The sequence below is a fragment of the Diabrotica virgifera genome, chromosome 1, assembly GCF_917563875.1.
Source record: "Diabrotica virgifera virgifera chromosome 1, PGI_DIABVI_V3a".
In the NCBI taxonomy this organism is placed as follows: domain Eukaryota; kingdom Metazoa; phylum Arthropoda; class Insecta; order Coleoptera; family Chrysomelidae; genus Diabrotica; species Diabrotica virgifera.
The window spans coordinates 132,140,838-132,166,673 of NC_065443.1; the positions used below are offsets into that span (position 1 = coordinate 132,140,838).

Sequence of the window (25,836 nt, forward strand, 5' to 3'; positions counted from 1 at the left end):
TTGAAGAACAAAGAAGAAACACGTAACTTAAAAATAAACAAAACTTTTAGTAATAAAAGTAAGAGTAACTAAAAAGTATTGGTGTTACGATAGTATGCGGTCTACAGTCGGGTTTCTACTATAGCTTGCGGTCTACCGAGGGATGCGGTGTAAGTATAAGCTGAGATGATAAAGATATTAACTTGTAAAATTACAATAATGATTCTTCTTATTTATGCGTATTATTAACTTTGTAAAGAAGGATTTTGTTGGATATGTACACGTTCTATCGGTACGTCTGCTAATCACCATAATCTTTTCTCAGAAGGCTTTGAAGTTGAACACAATAATGAAAGGCTCCAGTAGGTACTAATAAACATTACAACAAAATATAATCTTTATTATAATGCAAATTACACCGTAATCTTTTCCAGGATATACGAAATCCTTCGATTAGAGGTAGGTAGATCAAACCCACGGGGTAAACCGTATACTATAATATAATGGTACCAAACTATTGTTATAAACGGTTTAAACATGCTTATTAATAACTCTTACTTATTTGCCTTGACACCTCGCATTTCTCCAATAGAATAGCTTTCACTACTTTTTATAAAAGTTGCCACGATGAAGACATCAACGGTAGGTAAGTTAGTCAGATTGACCTTTTGAAAAACCCTCGTCCGTCATATTATGCGTTTTAAACTCTTTACAAAGTAGCACTCAACTTTATCAATTTCAGTTTAAAACTAAGCTGATTCGGGAACTACTTATTACAATATATAAGAAGAACATAAATAATACCTAGGAATTTTCCCATTAAAGACGATTAAAATGTAATATACCCGTGATACCTACCCTAATCGCGTTGTTTCCGACTAGCTAGCCCGGTTGACCGTGGCCTGTGACGTCGAACCAATAGAAGGACGTTCAAGAGCCTCCTAAGATATATTTGAATTTTATACCATTTTCAAAGCGTCGTACTTAGCGTACGGGTTAAAAATATTTGTTTTTTTCGCATGCAAGCGTTTTAAGATCATGTTACCTTATGTTTTTTAATATCATTTTAATATTTAAAAATTTATGCAAGTTCCCTATTACGGGACGGTTTCGATTTACGGCCTAAAATGTTTCGCTATAACGGCCCCATGTTGTCATTCTCGCGCAAACGCAATCTCGATGCACACTCTTTTCTATTTCCACTTGTTTATGCATAATTTGAAAATAAAATGAGATGAGGCCGCATCTAAAGAATATCTCAACATTTTAAAGGGAATTGTTGAGAAAGGTGGTTATAAACCTGAACAAGTGTTTAACGTAGACGAAACAGGACTATATTGGAAGCAAATGCCTGATCGCACGTACATTTCAAAAACCGAAAAATCTGCGCCTGGTTATAAAATGGTCTAAAGAACGATTAACTTTGCTACTTGGGGCAAATGCCACTGGTGATTTTAAGCTAAAACCACTTCTAATATATTTGTCCGAAAATCCAAGGCCTTACTATTTATGTATTTATTTATTATTATTATTACAGGACTAAATAAAAATCATTTACCCGTTATATGGAGATCCAACAAGAAAGCTTAAATTTTGTAGATTATATTTGGTTTTTGGAACCTATTATTATTATTTTATATACCAGTGTATGTGATTTTTTGTATGTCTTTTTTATTTAAATGGAATAAACAGATAAAATGCATTTTTAACGATAAACCATGTCACATATTTAACAAATTTGGAACCGATCCCATCAAATTTTTATGAATTTGTATTAGAATAATTGATTCCTTATACGGCACTTCGCTTTGCGGCCATGTTTCGTGGAACGTATCTAGGCCATAAAGCGAGGTATGAGTGTATTGCTTTTTCTCAAAAGTCTAATATTGTCAGTTAGAACGTTTTTACTTAGCAGGGCAGTGTATCGATACCGATCTCAACCTGAAAGGGGGCCTTAACCCATTCACGATCCGATCACGCCCCAGCGCGTGATATAGTTACTTCAGCCAGGTGCCGTTCACGCGCCAGCGAGTGATATGGTTGCCTCAATCAGGTGCCGTACCAACAGAATGGCTCCTAGTAGCCGAGTTCCATTCTCTTAGACAGCGAATGGGTTAAATAACGAACTGTTATGAACTCACCTGTCTTTGTCATGCAGGGACAAATGAAATAAGGCTATTGTAGGATTCAAAATCTTTATGCTACATGTAGCACATTCATATGGATTTGATTGATTTAATGGTTTGGTTGTAATACGAATAAAATCTGCGTGCAAGTCATGTTTTTTGTAACAAGATTCCACATTACATTGTTCACACAAATCTGTAACAGAGAAATTTTGTTAAACTAAAATCTTAAAACTTATTTAACAATAAAACACTGAAAACTTGTTTTCAATACTTCATACATAAATTAATGTTACTACAACTGTTTTGGCAGAGTGCCTTTATAATTAACTATTTTTGATGGGAAATAAGCCACAATTTTACTAAAAAAATGATTTTATTAACGTTTCGACGCCCAAATCAGGTATCGTTGTCACAATATAAAAAATGTTTTTATATTGATAAAAAATGATTTTATTAACGTTTCGACGTCCAAATCAGGTGTCGTTGTCAAAATATAAAAAATATTTTTATATTATGACACCCAATTTGGGCGTCGAAACGTTAATAAAATCATTTTTTTAGTAAAATGGCTTATTTCCCATCAAAAATAGTTAATTGCAAAAATGCCACAAGAAAATAGCTTCAGAACAACAGTGCCTTTATAGTCTTTAACTGAATAGGTTGAGGAGCGGGGAGCTGTTTGTCTCAGTTGGTCATTCAGAATTATATCTGTATTTTTTAATTTATTGGAGAAACACATAATCTGATTGAATGTTGTTTAAAATACATAATCTTATTGAATCCATTATCTTTAAACGCAGATATCTTGAAAACTACTTTACTCTATCGCCTTGAGACAAAAGGTTGATATTTACGTAAAAAGTGACGAAGAATAAAAAAAAACATGCTGAAATTATTATTACGACAGTGGCGTATATTGTGAGGGGAAAAAGGAAGTATGTATCCATACAGCACGCCTCTGGTAACAGCGGAAAACTATCTTTTAACACTAGTTAAAAAACCCTCACATTTGTAAACTGTTTGTCAAGTTTGAAAAAAAAGTATTGGAAGGTGTTAAAACAATGGGCTAAAATCATTTAATATTTATTGTAATAAAACACTCTGGATCTCGGTAGGGAGTAATAATTTATTTAAGTATTTTAGGTTAAATCTTTGTATTTTGTGCTAAGGTTTCTCCAGTTACTATATGGACAATTCTTAATAATATGTATACAGGATGATTCATTAAGAATGTCCAATCTCTGAGTTGTATAGTCTAGACCTCAAAATATTAAGATTTAACCAAAATCACTTGAATAAAATGTGGGTCTTCACTGAGTTACAGGGTGTTTTATTTAAAAATTTAATAACTATTTTTACCCAGTACTTTAAAACTATTTGACATATCTTAGTCATACTTGTCAGAAAGTGTAGGTACTGTAAACACTACTAAATTATGATAAATAAACGTTTCTGGCTACTACAAGAGGAGTACGACAGGGGATAGTGAATGGTTGACCCTTCCCAAATTTTACGCCACTGACGAAATTGCTATTTTAGCGCAATATTTCGATTCTCCAATACCTTCTATGCAAATATTATACTCTTCTTTCGTAACGATAAAGTCATTAGTTTTCAGTGTATGATAGGGGAAAATGAATGATTGACCCTTCCCAAATTCTATGCTACTGACGGAATTGCTATTTTAGTATAATTTTTAGATTCTCCCATACTTTCTATCTAAATAATATACTTGTCATTCGTAAAAATAAAATCATTAGTTTTTGAGATATTTGAAATTTTTGAAAGAAAAAAAAGGTAAGACCGTGATAAGCACATTTATGACATTTATTCTAACATGACATTTTAGTTAAATCTGACAGTTGTCACATTTTATTTGCAATTTGGCATCAAAACAAATCAATTCTGTTTATTGCATTTATAAAATAGTATTTTCTTTGATTTGTATAGTCTTATAAATTGTACAGATTATATTCGTAGATATATTATATAATTAGTAAATAATTTTTTTTTCGATTATAGCGCTATCTATTGACAACTAGAATAAATGTTATAAATGTCACCGACGAAATGTAATCACCGACGTGCGTTTTTTTCTGTCACATACAATTTAATGCGTTAGAAAGAAATCGAAAAACTGTGACGCACTGAAAGATCCTCATGAGAAAAAGTATAGCAACAAACGCGGTCCAAGATTGCGAAAGTTCTGCGAACTTTCAAAAGTGAGGCAACAGTGCGTCGGTAATTCGACACTGACAGTGACGTTTATACTATCAAAAACAATAATTTTTATACACATAGACGCGAAATGTTGCCAAGTCAGTGACGTTCGATTTCTTGTTATAAAAAAATCGATTTTTAGTAGATCCAATGTGACACAAAATCTAGGCACGGGATAAAAAAGTTTATTTGAAGAAAGTGTATTTTTTGTCTTTCTTAATGGCGGTACAGGCTCCTTTTTGCAATATTTTATTTAGTTATAGAGTAATTTCCACATACTAACATATTTCTGAAATTGGGCTCTGTACCGCCATTCTTTATTATATTACGAATCAGTGTACCAAATATCTCGACAAAATATTCAAAATTACAGCCGAAATCTTGGAAAGCGTTTGTTGCTACCCGTTGATCGCTACTTTTTCCTCTTAATGAAAATAGCTGTGCCGTTTCATTTTCAACTTCAAATATCTCGAAAAATAATGACTTTATCGTTACGAATGAAGAGTATATTATGTACATAAAAGGTATTGGAGAATCGAAATATTGTGCTAAAATAGCAATTCCGCCAGTGGCGTAGACTTTCGGAAGGGTCAACCATTCACTGTCCACTGTCGTTCGCCTCTGGTAGTAGCCAGAAATGTTCATTTATCATAATTTAGTACTATGTACAGTACCTACACTTTCTACCAAGTATGACAAGGATATGTCAAATAGTTTTAAAGTATCAATGGTTAAAAATTATAAACTGTCTATCATTCTAAATCTTTGACATTGTGTGCTTTACAATACAGACATACATAAATAAATTGCAGTAATTTAGTTATATTTCCATAATTAAAAGATACTTACATGATTCCTTTGATTCAGGTTCTTGCCTAAAAACAAATATAATTTTTTACATTAGGTTATATTAGTTTATACACTCACCGGCACAAAAAACGGGCACACCAAAAATTGGTAATTTTCAATGACTTGTATTTCCTAAACCAGATATCCGATTTAAGTAATTTTTGAAGTTATACTTCTTTACGCGCGATATGAGGGTGAATTGTTATATGTTAAAACGTACGATAAGGGCGCATGCGCATTATAACGTTGTTCTGATTGGATGTTCAAATGACATGTCAAAAATTATCCAATATGGCAGCTGTAGCACAGCTGTGGTGTGGACGGTTGACGGTTTGGTTATGTATGGTTGTTGCCTTTTAAAATTTGTGGGAAGAGAAACAACAAACAAAGGTTAGTTAATAGTTATACTGCCTTTTTGAAGTTATACTTCTTTAGGCGCGATTTCATTGAGGGTGAAATTTTAGTAATCTGCGCACACAGGCAGTATGCAGTTCGTTACTAAATGTTTTAATTTATGTATTTATCAGTCCAAAAAAGGTGTGGAAAGAATATATTAGTGTTTTTAAATATATTTTTCTACAAACGTGTTAAAAATGCAATTTATAGCACTCCATAGGAGCGTTAAAAATGCTAGTTTAAAGCACCGGTGCTTTAAAAATTTTAAGGCACTGCAGTTAAAAGTGAATTGTCAAATTGTGAAACGTCAAAATATTTATATTTCATTTAGTAACATTAATAGATATTAATAATACCTATTTACGAATGTTTCTTCTAAAATTTAAGAATATATTAATTTTATAATACATTTAAGTATGTAGTAATTTTCTTTACAATTTTTACTTACCAATTTGTTTTGTTTATACCTAATATCGCCGTTGTCTAGCAAGTGTCTGCGTAGATTAGCGGTATGTGTATTTAGCTACGGATCTGTTAGTACTTGGTTCGATTCCCACATAAGGAATTTTTTTTTGGCGAAGACGAAGTAGTTTTCAATCCTAATAGTAAATTATTAATATTGAAAATATTAAAAATATTACTAAAAGATTTTTAAATTGAAAACTTATTGGTACACTTTCCTGGTGACACCTCCAAGACTTCTACAATTTGCAAGTCAAATGGATGCTGCAGTGAAGACGAGAGGGAAGGAATTCTACACTATGCAATTCACATCCCCCGTCTGCAGCTGGTAAAGTTCCAACGGAAAAATGCACCTAGTTACTCTACGGAGTAATACAACTATAAAATAAAAAATAAAAATGTATACCATTTTTATTCAGTTGCAATGCGAAGGCAAAACAATCTTACTTTTCAATTAGAATACGGAGTGCAGTCCAGTCCCTTGAATCGCGATTTTCGGCTCTTATTGGAGCCTTCATCGGAAGGAACGTAGGCACTGTTCTCCATATTTTAACTGATTCGTATCGAGAGGTTTTCCCACCCATTGCAACTGAAGTGATGATAGTAGGTGGCTAGCGCCATCTGGCATTGAAAGACGAAGTAGTTTTCAATCCTAATAGTAAATTATTAATATTGAAAATATTAAAAATATTACTAAAAGATTTTTAAATTGAAAACTTTTTTTTGTTTATTATTAATGGTTATTGACATCTTAGACTATTATTATATGGACTTATAAATGATTAAAAATAATTAAAATAATTAATCGGGATGTTGCCCAACTATTTACCGGGTTGCAAATTTATAATAATTGCCTATTTCAAAATGCACTTTTGAAATGAATTTTTCTTATGCATAAATGCAATTTCAGATTTCTTATTCATTACAATAGTTCACAAAATTTCCTGACATTCTCACGAATCAAACGCACCAAACTGCATTAAAATCCGTCTTACTGCGCCAAAAATCGAGAGTAAGGCCTTTTTTTGTGCTTCAATGCCTCGACTAATTCGGCCAGAGATCGAGAGGTCGTGAGTTCGAATCCAGTGCAATCCTATACTTTTTTTTATTTTTTTGAAAGCGGTAAGCACAAAATTAGTTCGGTGTTTAAAAAAAATGAAAACAAACTGTTTAAAGTAAGTATATTTATTTTTAAGAAATCATATAATAGAAGTATAACTTCTTACGTGCGTACAAAATACACACACATTCTTTTTTTTAATATGTTATAGCCTTATTCTTTATCAATATTGCTCTAATAATATTGTTGCTAGACAGGTACATTGTCATTGTATACAGGGTGTACGAATCAAACTTTTTTTGAAGTTATACTACTTTACGCACGATATGAGGGTGAATTCTTATATGTTAAAACCTACGATCCGGGCGCATGCGCATTATAACTTTGTTCTGATTGGATGTTCAAATGACATGTCAAAAATTATTCAATATGTCGGCTGTGGCAAAGCTGTGGTTTGATTATTTATGGTTGTTGCGTTTTGAAATTTCTGTGAAAAGAAACAACAAACAAAAGTTAGTTAATAGTTATGCTGCCTTTTTAAATAGTTTTCATATATATTTTTGGACTTTTGGACTATTTTGGACAAGGACTCATTCTAATTTATTAAGTAGTTTTTATTATAATCATATTGTAATTATACATTTGGATTAGGTTGGAATAAATTTATTTTCTCAAGAATGGGGATTTTAGAGAGAAATCCGAAATTAGGTCAGATTTTTATTTTTAAATTATGATTTTTTGGCGTAGATTTATTTATCTAGTAGGTATGTAATGCTTTGATTTACATGCTTAATTTGATTACCAACAAAAGTTCTACCAATCTTCATCTAATATACAGGGGCGGCTCGTGATAGTACAAGATGGTGAGGCACACTACACTTGAGGATTATTATTATTATGGTTAGATTTTCTTTAATAGCCGGAAGGTCGATTTTGTGACGTCATAACGTCACAGAACGGCACCGTATTTATTTTAAGGCTTGCAAACGATATTAAATAACAATTTTATTCGCAAAAGAATAGCTACGAAAGTTCTAAGTCTCTAACAGGTTCATACTCATAGTAGCTGTTTTTTTAGCTATAAATAATAATTAATATGATACCACATATCAAAACAGCATGAATCAGATGTTTCGTCGTTGGCTCATCAGCGTTGAACACTTGAACAGCCATATTAAGCAAAATTTACATTATATACTACATGAAAACAACGGACAACTGATTCCAGTGGCGTAACTGGGGGGGTTGGGGGTTATAAGCCTTAAATGCCTTAAATCCTTAAAGCCTTAAATCCATACCCCCAGAGACCCACCAGTTGTAGCCCCCCTTAGGATCATTCTGGTTTGGCCGTTGACTGATTCTGTTATTATTAATCACTTGCCAAAATGAAATTATGGTACGCAAACAATATACCTGCAAACACGTGATAATTTCATTTTAGAACCAATTTTATTATATTGTAAATGTATTGCATATATGCAAATAGAAACAAGCAAGTAAGCAAATTACGGTTATATTATAAGATTGTTTTTTTATGTTAAATAAACTAAGGGTTAAATTTTATTTTTTTGGTTTTTTATTTATTTTATAAACAGCGTATTTAAAAGTAAATGAATTATTATGAAAGAAATCATAATTTCTAATTTTTTTATTAATTTATTTAATTGACATTGGCAAATGACTTTCAGCCAGTCAGAGCATAATAACTCTATTGTATCTCTTATACTAATAGTAAGTACACGTAACTAGAACAAACTGCTCTAACAAACTGCCTAAAACTGCAAAACCACGCTAGAGGCATATTTTTGCCTGCCTCTGAAAGGATACTTAATCCCGCTTCCAAAAATTATTCTCAGTCATGCTGGCGGCCGATCTCCGTCGGCTTCGTAATATGCTAGACGAGGTACCATCAGAGGCAGTGCCTCTAATGGTACCTTGTAGAGTAGGTATATCGGTGTGTTATGAAGAACGGGTCAGGACCGTACTAATTTTTTATTATCATAAAAATAAAGTTAATAAAAAAAGTTTTATAATAAAAATTAAATTATTTAGCAATTTTCAAAAAGTTAAATTGTATTTAAAGAATTATTGATGATGATATAACGAAAATAAAGTTATTTAGCAAATTTCAAACAGTTAAATTGTATTTAAAGAATTGATGATGAAATAACGAAATAACGTAAATAGTCGATTGGTATACTGGTGAGGCACTGCCTCACCTGCCTCGTAGGACCAGCCGCCACTGCTAATATATTGTTTTCTTACTGTTTTGTTATATTTTAATATTTTCTTCCACAAAAATCAAACTACATAATTTGATTTAAATTCAGAATAACTGTCAAACAGTAAAACGTTCAGTTGCCCTATTTTTCCACATGACAAATAATGAGTAATTGGATGAGTGAGTCTAGGCTTCGATTACGAATCAAAGCGTCCCCAAATTCGCGGGTTCGAATCCCGATGCAAGTTTTTATTTTTTTATGCATTTTATTATTGTAAGTATATTTATTATATAATTTTGTTTTAAGAAAATGCGTATTTAAAATTTTTGCCAACAATTATTATCGTTCAGAATTCATTTTTTCTTTGTGGCATTTTTCAATGTGTTTGTGTGCGTTTTATTCTTTTATTTTTTGGTATTGTCTTAATAAAAATTTTTGGAAAGTAGTAAGTATTAAAATTAGTTTAATATTTAAATAAAATATAAATAAACTGTTTAAAGTACATTATATCAATTTTGTTAAAATCATATAATATGTAATAGAAGTATAACTTCTTACGTGCGTACAAAGTACACACACATTCTTTTTTTTCCAGAATTTAGTTTTTTGCCCTGTCAGAAACTTCGTTAAAAAATACACATGTTAAGGAGGGGGTACCTATGGTTTGAAATATTTAATTTTTTTTATTATTTCAAATAAAAGTGCATACTTCCAAGAATACTCTCTGAAAATTTCAAAATAATCGGAGTAAAATTACCAGAGATACAGGGTGTTGAATATCCCTACCTTCGACTCGCGTTGCCGCGGCTTCGCGCCAGCACGCTTGAGCGTAGTGAGAAACGTTAAACAACTGTTCGCCTTCTCTTTTGTAGATTACTCCTCGATTTAAAAAACATATTCCAATGTGCATCACTTTACGATCTGGCAGACAAATAAGAAGATGAAGATGCAGTTGTCAAAACTTTAAACGCATTTTTCTCAAAACTGCTTTTTCAAATGCGGTGGACATTGTAACTGAAAAACTACTGGGCCGATCTATCTGATATTTTGCAAATATTTTCTTTAGACATTTCATGAGGTAACAACGTCGAGATATTTTTCTTTTTTTGCTTATTTTTTGTTCAACAATAATAAGTCTGTTGATTTTCACAAAATTTTTACCAAAAATTTCATTTTTTTGATTTCTGAGTGATACCAAAAATTCAAAAATCATTAAAAATAAAAAAACTCGACGTTGTGACCTCGTGAAACTCATAAGCTTATTAAATTTTTTTGAATTTTTTGTTTCGTATGATCGAGTGACGAGTTCTGATGTCCACCGCAAAATCCATTCTTTTGTGAGCTGGCTGTCAAAATTTGTCACCAATGGCTTATTTTCCAATATTTTGGATTGTATTTTTTTCTAATCATTCTTTGAATTGTACTTAATATGTTTATTTAATTTAAAAATAAAATATTTGTACCATAGCTTCGAAAAAAATTCACAAAAATGTGCTTGATATGTTGATTTCAAACCATACCCCCTCCTTAATGTAATGAAAATGTCATTTCGTATTATGTTAACCTAATAGGTCTCTTGACATTTTCATTAGGTACGTTAACAGCGTCATAAAGTTAGCGAAACGGTTTTTTCAAAGTCGTTATTTTGACTTCTACCATAGCTCAAAAAATTGCACCTCGTTTGCGGATAATTGCACCATTCAAAATTTCATTTGCGGAGTTTCCGTTTTCGAGATATAAGTAAATCAAAAGTGGAGATTTCGGCGCAGCGCTAAAAATAAATGTCGATTTTCAGGGTATAAAATGCCGTAAAGTCACTAAATAACCATATCAAAAAATTGCACCTCGTTTGCGGATTATGAATAAACTGGTTTTAATTGAAAATTGTGAAAATTGAAAATGTTATAAAGGAAAAACGATATTAATGTTGGTTGCCTATATTGTAGGGGCAAAGGAATCCAGAATAATTTTCACTTTTGGTAAACCTAAACTGTAAGGCTAAAAGTAGTATGTACCATAGTCAAAATAACTCCTCCTGACTTAAAGGTAATCCCTCCTTTGAAATTTCATTTGCGGATATTCCATTTTTAAGTTATATCAAAATGAAATTTCTCGGGACAGCGCCAAAGTATATATTTCCATTATCGGGATATTTATTAAAAGCTGTAAAAATAACAATAACTATATCATTTAATTTCTTCTGGTTTGAGGATTACGAATAGACCTGGTTTAAACTAAAAATCATAAAGCTTAAAAATTTTCCGAAGAAAAAAATTTTCCATTTTGGTGGTCCTAAACTGTATTTGCAAAAGTATTATCTGTATTGTAATGTTTATCTAAAATAATTGCTTCTGACGTAAGAAAATCCCTCCATTCGAAATTTCATTTGCGGATTTTCCGTTTTAGAGTTATAAAAAATAAAAATTTTCGGCGCCGCACCAAAGTGTTTATTTCCTTTTTGTAAATATCAAAAGCTATAAAACCACTAAATAATCATATCTTTTAATTCCTCCTCGTTTGAGGATTATGAATATGAATATACCTTTTTACTAAACTAAAATTTTTAACTTTTAACTAAAAATCATAAAAATTAAGAATTTTCCGAAGAAAAAAGATTTCCATTTTGGTGGGCCTAAACTGTATTAGCAAAAGTATTATCCACCATATCTAAAATAATTCCTCCTGATTTGAGGATAATCCCTCCATTCGAAATTTCATTTGCGGATTTTCCGTTTTCGAGATATAACCAAATAAAAAGTTGAGATTTCAAATAAATTTTCATTTTCTGGGTATAAAAAGCCGTAAAATTGCTAAATAACCATATCACCTAATTGCTCCTCGTTTGCGGATTATAAATAAACTGGCTTTAATTGAAAATAATAAAAATTGAAAATTTTATAAAGAAAAACGATATTAATGTCGCTTGTGGTTGCCTACACTGTAGGGGCAAAGGCAAAGGACTATTAGTAGTGATGTTGATTATAGTTACTTTCGAGGATTCGTTACAAATCGTTACTTTTGTATAAAATAATCATTTACAAAATAAAAATGTATACCATTTTTATTCAGTTACAATGCGAAGGCAAAACAATCTTACTTTTCAATTAGAATACGGAGTGCAATCCAGCTACCGAGAGCTTTTCCCACACATTGCAACTGAAAAAAATAGGGTAGGGGACTTCTGGCAATTGAAAGATGAAGTTTTTCAATCCTAATAGCAACATTAATAATATTGAAAATATTAAAAATATTACTAAAAGATTTTTAAATTGAAAAACTTATTGGTACATTTTCCTGGTGACACCTCCAAGACTTCTACAATTTCCAAGCCAAATGGATGCTGCAGTGAAGACAAAGGGAAGGAATTCTACACTATGCAATTCACATCCCCGTCTGCAGCTTGGTATAAAGTTCCAACGGAAAATGCACCTAGTTACTCTACGGAGTAATACGACTATACGCTGTGAGCTCGTAGGTAGAGGGGATAATTAAAAAGTCGCGAGCGCCAGTAGTGACAAGTATGTAAACCTTTACCAGAAATTTGACATAAATGTCAAAGTGATTAATTTAAAACATTGAAATTAAAAACATTAATAGGAAATAATATTAGTTGGTCAAGGCTCTGGTGTATATTTTTACCTTAAATATACTTACGTTTTAAATACTGAATTTTAAGTTTTTTTTAATATTTTGTAATATTTAATTATAAATTAATCTAAGCGCCATCTACACGATAATTGTGAAAGTATCCGAAGTAAAAAATTAATATTTCATTAATAGAACGTTAAAATGGTTAGCAAAATCTTTAAAAAGTCGATTACAATTTAATTACTTTTTTGTGTTGTAAGAATTAAGCGATAACAATTAAATAATAAATTTAAAAATTACCGGTAAAAGTTGCATTAGTAATCCGCTAGGAGCAACACCAGCGAAGCTCAGAGCGTATTAAATAAAAATGTATACCATTTTCAGTTGCAATGCGAAGGCAAAACAATCTTACTTTTCAATTAGAATACGGAGTGCAATCCAGCTCTCTGAATCGCGATTTTCGATTCTTATTGGAATATCATCGGAGAGAGCGTAGGCTTGTTATCCAGCTTGTTATACTGACCAGCACCGAGAGCTTTCCCATACATTGCAACTGAAACAAATAGGGTAGGTAACTAGCGTCATCTGGCAATTGAAAGATGAAGTAAGAAAAGTAAGATTGTTTTGCCTTCGCATTGCAACTAAATAAAAATGGTATACATTTTTATTTTATAGTCGTATTACTCCGTAGAGTAACTAGGTGCATTTTCCTTTGGAACTTTACCAAGCTGCAGACGGGGATGTGAATTGCATAGTGTAGAATTTCTTCCCTTTGTCTTCACTGCAGCATCCATTTGGCTTGCAAATTGTAGAAGCCTTGGAGGTGTCACCGACGGGTGAACCCTGGAGAACCTGAGCAACCTTACCGGAGATTGGGTAACCAACCCCAGTAGAAAGTAGGGTAAGGGCTGACGAGGAAGGGAGAAATGGTCCTCCGAAAAGGGGGTTGGGCGATAGGCCAGTAACCTATTCTTGTAAAAAAGTACTACTACGAAACCTTCAGATAGGCCTCGGAATGGACGGATATCAAGACGACGACGTTGGCAACGGAATATGGAATTTATGCTGGGAACATGGAATGTCAGAACGCTAAATAGACCAGGAGCACAGAGGATCCTTCTACACGAACTGAAAAGATATAAAATAGGAATCACTGCAGTACAAGAAACTAAATGGTTGGGAAAACGTAGCCGGGACACTAAAACACACACTATACTCTATAGCGGTAAAGATGAAGGAAATAAAGAATTTGGAGTAGCCTTTATTGTAGATAATAAAATGAAGCACCTGATAACAGATTTTCAAGCCATCAATGAAAGAATCTGCAAGCTTAGGATAAAAACGCATTTCTTTAACATAACCCTTATAAATGTGCACTGTCCCACAAATGAACAGGAAGAAGACACTAAGGTAGCCTTTTATCAAGATCTAGAACGAATCTATGACTCAATACCAAGAAACGACATTAAAATGGTGATAGGCGACACAAACGCCAAGATCGGAAAATAAGAAGAGTACATAGGGGTAATAGGGAAACATAGGGAAACACAATAAATCAAATAGACCATATACTGACTGAAAAAAGAATGGCGACGAGTATATTAGATGTAAAAAGCAGACGTGGCGCAAGCTGTGACTCAGACCATCTACTAGTACAGACACGGTTTAGATGCAAAATCAGTCGAAAGGTAAAGGAAAAATATCCAAAACAAGAAAAACTAACCTTAGATAACCTAAAAGTCCCTGAGGTACAAGAAAGATTTGAGAGAACAGTGGATGAAAAATTACTAGAAGAAAACAGAGCAGACTCCACAATAGAAAATCAATGAAACACCATAAGCAACTAAACACAGCGAAAGAAGTCCTAGGAACAAAGACACAACGGAGAGAAGAAACATGGTTCGATGAAGAATGCAAACAAGCTATACAGGAAAGAAATAAAGCACATAAGAATTACATACTCAGACGTACTAGAGAGAGAAAAACAGAATTTGAGAACAAAAGACGAAGAGCAGATAAACTGTGCAGGCAGAAAAAGAGAAAGTACGAAAACCAACGGATACTAAATATAGAGAGGGAGTTTAAGGAAACGAAACACGTAGTTCATACCAACTTATCAAACATTTAAGACAGGGATACAAACCGAAGACTAGCCTCTGCAAAAATAAGAAGGGTGAAATCATTAGCGATATGGACGAAATTAAGATAACCTGGATGACATATTTTAAGGAAGTATTAAACAAAGGGGCACAACCACCATTACAACAACAGAGGCAGCAGCAGGCATGGCAGGAGGTACAACAACAAGAACTGGGGGAAGATGGAGAAGAAAATGAATTAACTAGACCCCCAAAGCTAGAGGAGGTCCAAACGGCAATCCACATACAAAAAAGCCATAAAGCACCGGGAATAGATAAAATACCGGCAGAACTACTCAAGCAAGGAGGAAGGAATTTGACACAACAGATGTACCAGCTAATACGAGAGATATGGATAGAAAAAGAAATCCCCAACAATGTAAGAAAAGTATAATCTGCCCTATTCATAAAAAAGGAGACAAACTGTTGTGTCAGAATTATAGAGGCATCTCTTTACTTTGTTCGGGATACAAAATATTCACAAACATCCTTAATCGAAGACTTCAACCTCTCACGGAAAAAATCATCGGGGAATATCAAGCAGGGTTTAGGCAAAATAGATCTACCATTGACCAACTATTTACAGTTAAACAAATACTAGCCAAAGCATGGGAATATGACATGGACGTTTACAATCTCTTTGTAGATTTTAAAGAAGCCTATGATTAAATAGATAGAACAATTCTACCTAATATATTGGAAGAATTTAGCATACCATCAAAATTAATACGACTAGTGCAAATGACAATGACAGAAACAGAAGCACACGTATGTATTCAAGGACAGATCACTGATGCGTTTACGATAACGCAAGGACTGAAACAAGGCGACGGACTGGCTCCAACGCTTTTTAATCTTGTTCTTGAATATGTAATTAGACGGTTGACGGTGAGAGGAAATAACATACTTACAAACAAATCTACCCAATTAGCAGCATACGCAGATGATATAAATATAATGAGCAGAACAATAAATGCAGCGGAAGAAACCTACGTTGAGTTGAAACAGAGTGCAGAAGCAGTAGGGCTAGCAATAAATACAAATAAAACAAAACTACTCATACAAACCAGATCAAATAGACCGGCGCAACAACACTTTATTGACGATATACAACATGTGAATAGATTCACGTACCTAGGAATGGATCTGGTGGAAGAAGAACCGGAAATAACTAGAAGGCTTGTGCTGGCAAATAAAGCCTATTTCGCGATGGGCCACATATTCAAATCGCGAGACGTACACCGGAAAACAAAACTCCGGGTATATAAAACAATAATCAGGCCCATAGTAAGTTATGGCTGCGAAACATGGGTGGTGAGACAGAAATCTGCCAATGCATTAGATGTGCTTGAAAGAAAAATATACCGTAGGATACTGGGCCCAATAAGTGAAAATAACAACTTGCGAATTAGGTATAATAGAGAAATATACGAGCAATATAGCGAACCAACTCTAGCACAATACACTAAACTGCAGAGATTACGGTGGGCAGGGCACGTGGTCCGCATGCATGAGAATTGAATCCCCAGAAAATTGCTAAATGCAAGAATGCAGGGAAAAAGACCTATTGGAAGACCTAAAAAGAGATGGGAAGACGAAGTCGATGAGGATGCCAGGAACTTCCTGGAAACGCGTTCATGGAAAAGAACAGCGGTAAATCGAAATGATTGGAGAAGCTTGTTGAAGGAGGCCAAGGCTCAATTTGGGCTGTAGTGCCATTGGATGGATGGATGGATGGATGGATGGAGGTGTCACCAGGAAAATGTACCAATAAGTTTTTCAATTTAAAAATCTTTTAGTAATATTTTTAATATTTTCAATATTATTAATGCTGCTATTAGGATTGAAAAACTTAATCTTTCAATTGCCAGGTGACGCTAGTCACCTACCCTATTTGTTTCAGTTGCAATGTGTGGGAAAAGCTCTCGATGCTGGTTAGTTAGGATATGGAGAACAAGCCTACGCTCTCTCCGATGAGATTCCAATAAGAAATTGAAAATCGCAATTCAGAGAGCTGGATTGCACTCCGTATTCTAATTGAAAAGTAAGATTGTTTTGCCTTCGCATTGCAACTGAATGAAAATGGTATACATTTTTACTTTATAGTCGTATTACTCCGTAGAGTAACTAGGTGCATTTTCCGTTGGAACTTTACCAAGCTGCAGACGGGGATGTGAATTGCATAGTGTAGAATTCCTTCCCTTTGTCTTCACTGCAGCATCCATTTGGCTTGCATATTGTAGAAGCCTTGGAGGTGTCACCAGGGAAGTGGACCAATAAGTTTTCAATTTAAAAATCTTTTAGTAATATTTTTAATGTTTTTCAATATTATTAATGTTGCTATTAGGATTGAAAAACTTCATCTTTCAATTGCCAGATGACGCTAGTCACCTACCCTATTTGTTTCAGTTGCAATGTGTGGGAAAAGCTCTCGGTGCTGGTCAGTTAGGATATGGAGAACCAGCCTAAGCTCTCTCCGATGAGATTCCTATAAGAATCGAAAATCTCGATTCAGAGAGCTGGATTGCCCTCCGTATTCTAATTGAAAAGTAAGATTGTTTTGCCTTCGCATTGTAACTGAATAAAAATGGTACACATTTTTATTTTCTAAATGATTACTTTATACAAAAGTAACGATTTGTAACGAATCCTCGAAAGTAACTATAATCATCATCACTACTATTCCTTTGCCTTTGCCCCTACAGTGTAGGCAACCACAACCGACATTAATATCTTTTTTCTTTATAAAATTTTCAATTTTTATTATTTTCAATTAAAACCAGTTTATTTATAATCCGCAAACGAGGAGCAACTAGGTGATATGGTTATTTATCAATTTTACGACTTTTTATACCCAGAAAATGAAAATTTATTCGAAATCTCAACTTTTTATTTGGTTATATCTCGAAAACGGAAAATCCGCAAATGAAATTTCGAATGGAGGGATTTTCTTACGTCAGCAAATGAAATTTCGAATGGAGGGATTTTCTTACGTCAGAAACAGTCATTTTAGATATACATTACAATATATATAATACTTTTGCAAATATAGTTTAGGACCACCAAAATGGAAAATTTTTTTCTTAGGAAAATTTTTAAGCTTTATGATTTTTAGTTTAAACCAGGTCTATTCGTAATCCTCAAACCAGAAGAAATTAAATGACATAGTTATTGTTATTTTTACAGCTTTTAATAAATATCCCGATAATGGAAATATATACTTTGGCGCTGTCCCGAGAAATTTCATTTTGATATAACTTAAAAATGGAATATCCGCAAATGAAATTTCAAAGGAGGGATTACCTTTAAGTCAGGAGGAGTTATTTTGACTATGGTACATACTACTTTTAGCCTTACAGTTTAGGTTTACCAAAAGTGAAAATTATTCTGGATTCCTTTGCCCCTACAATATAGGCAACCAACATTAATATCGTTTTTCCTTTATAACATTTTCAATTTTCACAATTTTCAATTAAAACCAGTTTATTCATAATCCGCAAACGAGGTGCAATTTTTTGATATGGTTATTTAGTGACTTTACGGCATTCTATACCCTGAAAATCGACATTTATTTTTAGCGCTGCGCCGAAATCTCCACTTTTGATTTTCTTATATCTCGAAAACGGAAACTCCGCAAATGAAATTTTGAATGGTGCAATTATCCGCAAACGAGGTGCAATTTTTTGAGCTATGGTAGAAGTCAAAATAACGACTTTGAAAAAACCGTTTCGCTAACTTTATGACGCTTATGTTAACATATTATGTGCATTTTTTAATGGAGTTTCTGACAGGGCGAAAAACTAAACTCTGAAAAAAAAATTCTCATACGAGGTTTTGCAGAATCACTGACGATAAAGTGATTCAATTGATTTAAAAGAATAATTTTTGGACAATTGTACTAATTGCTAAAACAATGCATTAAAATTATTGGTGAAAGTAATAAAGCATTAATAAAAAAAATGCTGATACCTTTCTTCTAAATCAGACTGTTCATTCTCAAAAAAGTCTATAGCTTCTCCCACAAATTCTAATTCCTCAACTTCATCTTTTATTTCAGACTGTTCAATTTTTGGCTGGATAGAAAATTGAAAGTCTATAGCTTTTCCCACAAATTCTAATTCCTCAACTTCATCTTTTATTTCACATTGTTCAACTTTTGGCTGGATAGAAAATTGAAAGTCTATGGCTTTTCCTCTGAAATTGTTGTCAGCAGGAGTAGAAACATCATCATTAAGACTTTCAGTTTTGACTGTTTTGGATAATAAATTGCTATCATCAGTTCTGTCAGATTGTGCCATTATTATCTTCCTTGTTTTTTTATAATAAATAGTAAACAGCAGAGTAAATCTAAAAACCAACTGGTAATATGTATTTGCTACATTTTAATATTTTTATGTATGAATATATTTAGATTTTCCATGAATCACTACACTAATATACTGTAATTAAATATTAATTACACTTGCCATGCACAATTTCCGTTTTCTATTACACCACACCAAGTTAATTTACTTGCAAATCCAGTTTTCATATTTCGATATAACACCTACTAATCGGCCATCAGACTACTTCCACTTCCAACTTCCACCAACAGCTGATTTGAGCTGATGCGGTGTTGCCATTCTTATTTCACGGCTTGTAAACTTTAGGTGGTTGTGGTACCTACTGTGATATCATCCGAGCAAAAAATCGCAACATGCCTAACTTCACACCCAACAAAAAGATAAGACGGTTCTTAGACCTAATAATAATAGGGAGTTTTTGTTGCTACGTAACGTACGCATCTCCGTATACGTAAAGCAACTAACGTGTCGTAGAGGATGAATGTTAAAATAGGTAGTTTTTGTAACTGCCTTAACGTAACGTAAAGCAAATCGTAAAGTCATTTTTAAATTCCGTTGACATTTAAAAAAATAAAACAATGTTCACACAATATACAATTAATATACAAATGTAAAAAAAGATAAATGAATGATGAAATTGTATGTGTTTTGTATTTATTTATACAAAGTATTATTTCTGCTTCTGATGGTTAATGCTGGTAAAAAACTGATATGCTGAATTAAAAACTGAATTTTATTTGTACACTGCTACAATATGATATAACCTTACGACATGATGATTATGATTGACATTGTCATGCGCGCTGTCACCAGCTGACATGGAACGAGCAATTATTTGCCATACACTTGTGTATTCTGCAACATACCGCCAGCCTTGAAATACCCTGGCTATTTCAAAAAGAAACAAAAAAAAACAATAAACTACATTACAATAAAGGGTCATAATTGCCCAGTATACATCAAAACATAGAAATGAACTTAAATGTCTGTTGGTAATATGCACACGCGTGAGAGAGCTCTTGTCACTTCACCATTGTTTGTTTTTATTGTCACAACACGTATTCTATTGTCTCTGCCTCGATGTACCATTGAAATACGTCCTAACCTCCACTGTAGAGGTGGTAAGTTGTCTTCTCTAAGACACACTAGCTGGTCTATCTTCACTTCTTGGTTGCTAACAGTCCTCCATTTGGATCTTGACTGAAGTTGAGTTAAATATTCTGTTGACCATCTTGCCCAAAAATGTTGGAGCACTTGAGTCATATGTTGAAACGTGTTGAGATTTGAAATTCTTCGTATGTCTGGCTCAGGAAAGGTTGTTAATGGTGAAAAGATTAAAAAATGACCTGGGGTCAAAGGTTGAAAATCTGATGGGTTAGAGGATAAAGGAGTTAAAGGTCTGGAATTAAGACATGCTTCAATTTGTGTTGTCAAAGTTCCAAAATTATCTACTGAGAATATATGATTTCCCACAATTCTTTTAAGATGAAATTTAAATGATTTGACTGCTGCCTCCCAAATTCCCCCATAATGTGGTGATCTAGCAGGAATGAACTGCCACTTTGTTGATTCTACTGTCAAAAAACTGTTAATTTCTGGTCTGGAATTCTGTACTAAATCGTACATTGATTTGAGTTGATTATTAGCCCCCACAAAAGTTGTGGCATTGTCCGATGAGATAGTCAATGGTTTACCTCTACGACTGATAAATCGTTTTAAGCAATTTAAAAAACTTTCAGTTGTTAAGTCTATTACAAGTTCTAAATGTGTAGCCTTTGTGCTAAAACAAACAAATATGCAAACATATATATGGATGATTTTTGAATTGCGTAATTTATTAGCTTTAACTGAGAATGGTCCACAATAATCTAAACCTGTATGTAAAAATGCTCTAGCAGGAGTAATTCGCTTCTCTGGTAAGTCACCCATAAGTTGATTGACTGAACTTGGCCTATTTTTAAAACATACAATGCACTTTCTTAAAATTCGTTTTACTGTAGTTAAACCTGATAATATCCAAAATCTAGTTCTCAATGTTGATAACAATAGTTGTGGACCAGCATGCAAGTTTTTATAATGTTCATCCCGAATGATACAAGTAGTAATGTGATGGTCTGAAGGTAAAAGTATTGGATGTCTTTGAGAAAAAGGTAAAAAATCTGCATTTTTGATCCTACCACCAACTCTGAGAATACCATCTTTAAGAAATGGATTAAGTGAAATAAGATTGCTATTCTTTTTGACTGTATTACCTTTCAAAATCTGTGAAATTTCTGATTGGAAACATTCATTCTGTACAAGGTTTACAATAGTATTTAAACTGACTTCCAGTTCTGGTATAGAAATTTGGCCACAATATTTGTCTGATTTATTAAGACAGTTATGTTTAAATCTTAAAAGCAATGCTATTATTCTTTGTAACCTTGATATTGAAGAATATTTATGGATTATACTAAATGGTTCCTTTTCTTTAACATGAGCTGATAACTGGTATTTAGGTCTTTTTTCTGGTAAATCCTTTACTGATTTAAATTTCGGTATAGGCCAGTTGTCTTCACTTTCTGATAACCATGAAGGTCCATGCCACCACAAGGAAGAAGTTGACAATGTTTTTGAGTCTATTCCTCTTGAAATAAGGTCTGATGGATTTTCCTTTGAAGGAACATGTCTCCATTCATTTGCCTTGCTGTTTTCATGAATGTGAGCAATTCTGTTTGATACAAAAGGTTTCCAAACATGAGATTCGCTGTTTATCCATTGAATAACTATAGCTGAATCTGTCCAAAATGTAAATTTGGCAAAATTAATATCTGAACAATCTCTTACCTTTTTTACTAAATCTGTTAATATCATTGCTGCGCATAACTCTAATTTTGGAATTGTAAGTACCTTTAATGGTGCTACTCTACTTTTTGCAATAAGTAACTGACTCTGTTTCTGATCGTGATACTGACTAACAATATATAAACAAGCTCCGTAAGCTGCTTCAGATGCATCGCAAAATCCATGCAATTCTGTATATGTCCCTTGAAACAATGTAACATGTCGTGGAATACTGATTTGATTTAATTCTGTTAACTGATTTATAAAGTCTACAAAACAAGTATGAAGTTCAGCAGGAACTGATTCATCCCACTTTAAATTAAGTTTCCACAACTTCTGTAATATTATCTTTGCTTGAATGACATAAGGTCCTACTAAACCTAAAGGATCAAAAATTTGAGATATTGTTGACAAAATTGATCTCTTTGTAATTTTTTCAGTGTCTTTACATTTAATTTTGAATAACAAGTTATCTTGACCTGACTGCCAAGTTATTCCCAAAGTTTTATTTTCCTCTTTGCTTGAGATAAAATATTCTATACCTACTTGTTCTTGCTCTCCTGGTGAGAATATATCTTTGTCGTTGGACATCCATTTTCTTAATATAAATTTTGATTTGCTAAGAATTTCCTGTAACTTATTTTTCAACTGTTTTGCCTGTTCTGCAGTTTCACATCCATATAACAAATCATCAACATAGAATCCATTTCTGATTGCTACTGCTACATCTGGATCTGTTTCCTCAATTTCATTGGCTAGTTGGGTTAGGCTTCTTATCGCTAAGAATGGTGCACTTGCTGTTCCATATGTTACTGTTTTAAGTTTAAGATGTTGGATCTCTTCTGAGGGATTTGTACGCCATACGATTCTCTGATAGTTCTGGTAGTTTTCACTTACTAAGATTTGTCTGTACATTTTCTCAATGTCTGCTGCTAAAACTATATTAAAAAATCTGAATCTTATTAAGATAGAAAGAAGATCACTCTGTATAGTTGGTCCAACCTTTAAGCAATCATTTAATGATAAGCCTGTAGTTGTTTTTGCTGACCCATCAAAAACAACCCTTAATTTAGTAGTAGTATTATCTGATTTTAGAACTCCATGATGTGGTAGATAGTATGAGGGATACTTTAAATCCTCTACTGTTATAGGTGACATATGTCCCAAATCCTGATATTCCTTGATAAAGTCTGTGTATAACCTTTTATATTCTGGATTTTTGATTAATTTTCTTTCTAAACTAGAAAATCTGTCGAGTGCTGTTTGCAATGAATCTCCTAAGTTCTGTATGTTGTCTTTTGCTAACAGTGGAACAACAATTTGTCCTTCTTGATTTTTCTGAAAACATGTCTGATAGTCTTTTTCACATGATTCTTCTTCTTTAGTTAGACATTTTGAATTATCAATATTTTCTATTTCCCAAAATTGTTTGATCTGATCATTAATGCTGTTGACAGTAAAATTACACCTGATGGTTGGTTTATTTGAATGAAATGGAACATTCCCAGTAATAACCCAACCTAGCATGGTTTTTTGCAAAATAGGTAAAAATCTGTTAAGTCGAATTTGTCCAATGCATAATAAATCATAGAATATAGAGGCACCTAATAAAATATCTATTTTCCCTGGTTTATAAAATGTTTCGTCTGCTAAAGTTACATTTTCTGGTATAGTAAATTCATTTCTGTTAAGATTGACTGTAGGTAATGTTTCTGTAATTTTATCTATAACTAAGAAAGAACTTTCAATCTGATATGCATTTACTCGAGACTTAATATTTGTAGTCACTGAATGGTTTATATGAGTTATTTTGTCATTTATACCTGATACTGGTATATTTATACATGACTTATCAAGTTTCAATTTTTTGCAAAGATCTGCTGTGATAAAATTTGATTGTGATCCTGAATCAAGTAATGCCCTTGCTTCAAATGTATTACCTGACTGGTCAAAAATATGTATAACTGCTGTTGCTAATAAAACTTCTGATTGATGATTGGCGCTTGAATTTAGAACTACTGATGTTGATGGCTGCGCTGAATTAATCTGTACTGTATTTACCTGGTTGTGCTCATTCATTGAGTTCCCAAATGATTCTGATTCTTGGTTCATATTGATGTGGCTTTGTTGCTGATCTGTTTGAAATCTAGAATTTGAGTAATGTAACAACGAGTTGTGACTTCTCGTGCAAAATTTACAACCTCTGGTTGATACACACTTCTCTATTGAATGATTTCCTCTTAAACAGTTTGTGCATAATTTCATTTTTTGTACTTCAACATTTCTTTGTTTTACGGATAATTGTAGAAACTTATTACAATAAAAAATTGAGTGTGATTCTTTACAATAAAAACATTTAAAATTCTGATTAGTTTGATTTACGAATGATTGTACTTTATTTTTGTTATGTGGTTGATTATTATTTTTATGGTTTGCACCATGTGTTTGTTTATCATTATTTGCATAAAGAGTTTCTAAAAGACGAGAACGCTGACCTAAAAAATTTAAAAATTCTTCAATTGTTGGAAGTGCCTTTTTGCTTATATTCTCCGATTCCCACTGACGTCTTGTGTTATTGTCTAACTTAGAAGTTATTAAATATATTAACATTGTTGACCACTCCTTTACAGGTTGTTTAAATGATTCTAATACCCTTATATTTTTATTTACCTCATCAATCAGTTTTCTCAGCTGAGAAGGTGATTCTTTTTGTATCACGGATAACTCAAATAACGCCCGAACATGAGAATGTACTATGAGTTTATCATTTTGAAATCTATCTGTTAAGATTGACCAAGCAATCGTATAATTTTCATTCGTAACCTCCAAAGAGGAAATTACTGCTGCCGCACTGTCTGTCAAACAAGATTTGAGATAATAAAATTTTTTAATGTTACTTAAATTAGGATCATTGCCAATTAAACTAGTGAACCCGTCATAAAACTCAAGCCATGAGCTCCCACTTTCTGAATCCCCATTTTCTGAGGCCCCACTGAACCTTGGAAGATCAATACAAGGTAACCTTATGTCTTGTGAAGCTTGTAACTGTGAACTACAACTTGTATTTATTGTGTCTGCTTGTTGATTAAATGTCTGTTTTTTTATTAAAATATCCGCTTTTGATATACAATCAAAAAACTTCTTTTCATATTCTTCTAGTTCAGCTTCATATTCCTTACTTTTATTTTTTGTCTCATCTAAATCTAATACCATAAGCTGAACCATTACGGAGTTAAAGTCTGACAATAAATCTTTTGCTACTGCTAGTCTGCATTCTAACTGATCTTTGTTTGCTTTACCTGACTCTACATCTTTTATAAAATTAAAAAATCTCGTTAACTGACCTTTTAAGGAAGTTTTAGTGGTTTTTAAGGTATTTTCATCTGTCATTCTGATGATTTATAAAAATTTACTGTTACAATACAAAACAACACAAATTAGATGCAAGTCATGCATAGGAATTTTTTATAAAAAAGGATATTACATAGGATACCTGATGTCCAATGATTTTCTGATAATTTGCTTTGATTTTCTGTAATCCTGGCGTGGCCCGGTCATTAACCTCTGCTTCGAAATGGCCGCCAAAGCCAAAATGCTGTCTGGTTTTCTGGTAATTATTTGTTTCTT

General features: G+C 32.9%; 2 protein-coding genes across 4 annotated transcripts in view; both read right to left on the bottom strand.

The window, feature by feature from the left end:
• Nucleotides 1-19,618, bottom strand: part of LOC114327025 (zinc finger protein 714-like) — a 55,365-nt gene extending 35,747 nt beyond the window's left edge. For 2 of the 3 annotated variants that reach the window (XM_028275521.2, XM_050662966.1), the window contains exons 1-3: nucleotides 19,013-19,612; nucleotides 5,178-5,203; nucleotides 2,121-2,301 (exon numbers count right to left, since the gene is read on the bottom strand). In XM_028275521.2, coding sequence (XP_028131322.2) covers nucleotides 2,121-2,301; nucleotides 5,178-5,203; nucleotides 19,013-19,341 — 536 coding nt within the window. In that variant the 5' untranslated portion in view covers nucleotides 19,342-19,612. Of the gene's footprint in view, nucleotides 1-2,120; nucleotides 2,302-5,177; nucleotides 5,204-19,012 lie in introns of all 3 variants that reach the window. The other variant, XM_028275522.2, reaches the window with a different exon arrangement.
• Nucleotides 19,619-20,217: 599 nt separating this feature from the next.
• Nucleotides 20,218-25,599, bottom strand: LOC126891677 (uncharacterized). Its single transcript, XM_050660918.1, has 2 exons — nucleotides 24,880-25,599; nucleotides 20,218-20,274 (listed from the first exon to the last, which is right to left on the bottom strand). The coding sequence occupies exons 1-2, from the start codon at nucleotides 25,597-25,599 to the stop codon at nucleotides 20,218-20,220; spliced, it is 777 nt and encodes a 258-aa protein (XP_050516875.1).
• Nucleotides 25,600-25,836: the final 237 nt, after the last annotated feature.

Bases quoted from the DNA above. Each gene is read 5' to 3' on its own strand.
- LOC126891677 (XM_050660918.1), bottom strand. From the start codon at position 25,599: ATGACAGATGAAAATACCTTAAAAACCACTAAAACTTCCTTAAAAGGT. The intron at 20,275-24,879 runs GTAAATAAAAAT...TTTTTGAAATAG, and splicing joins TGAGAAAACTGATTGATGAG to CCAGGGTATTTCAAGGCTGG.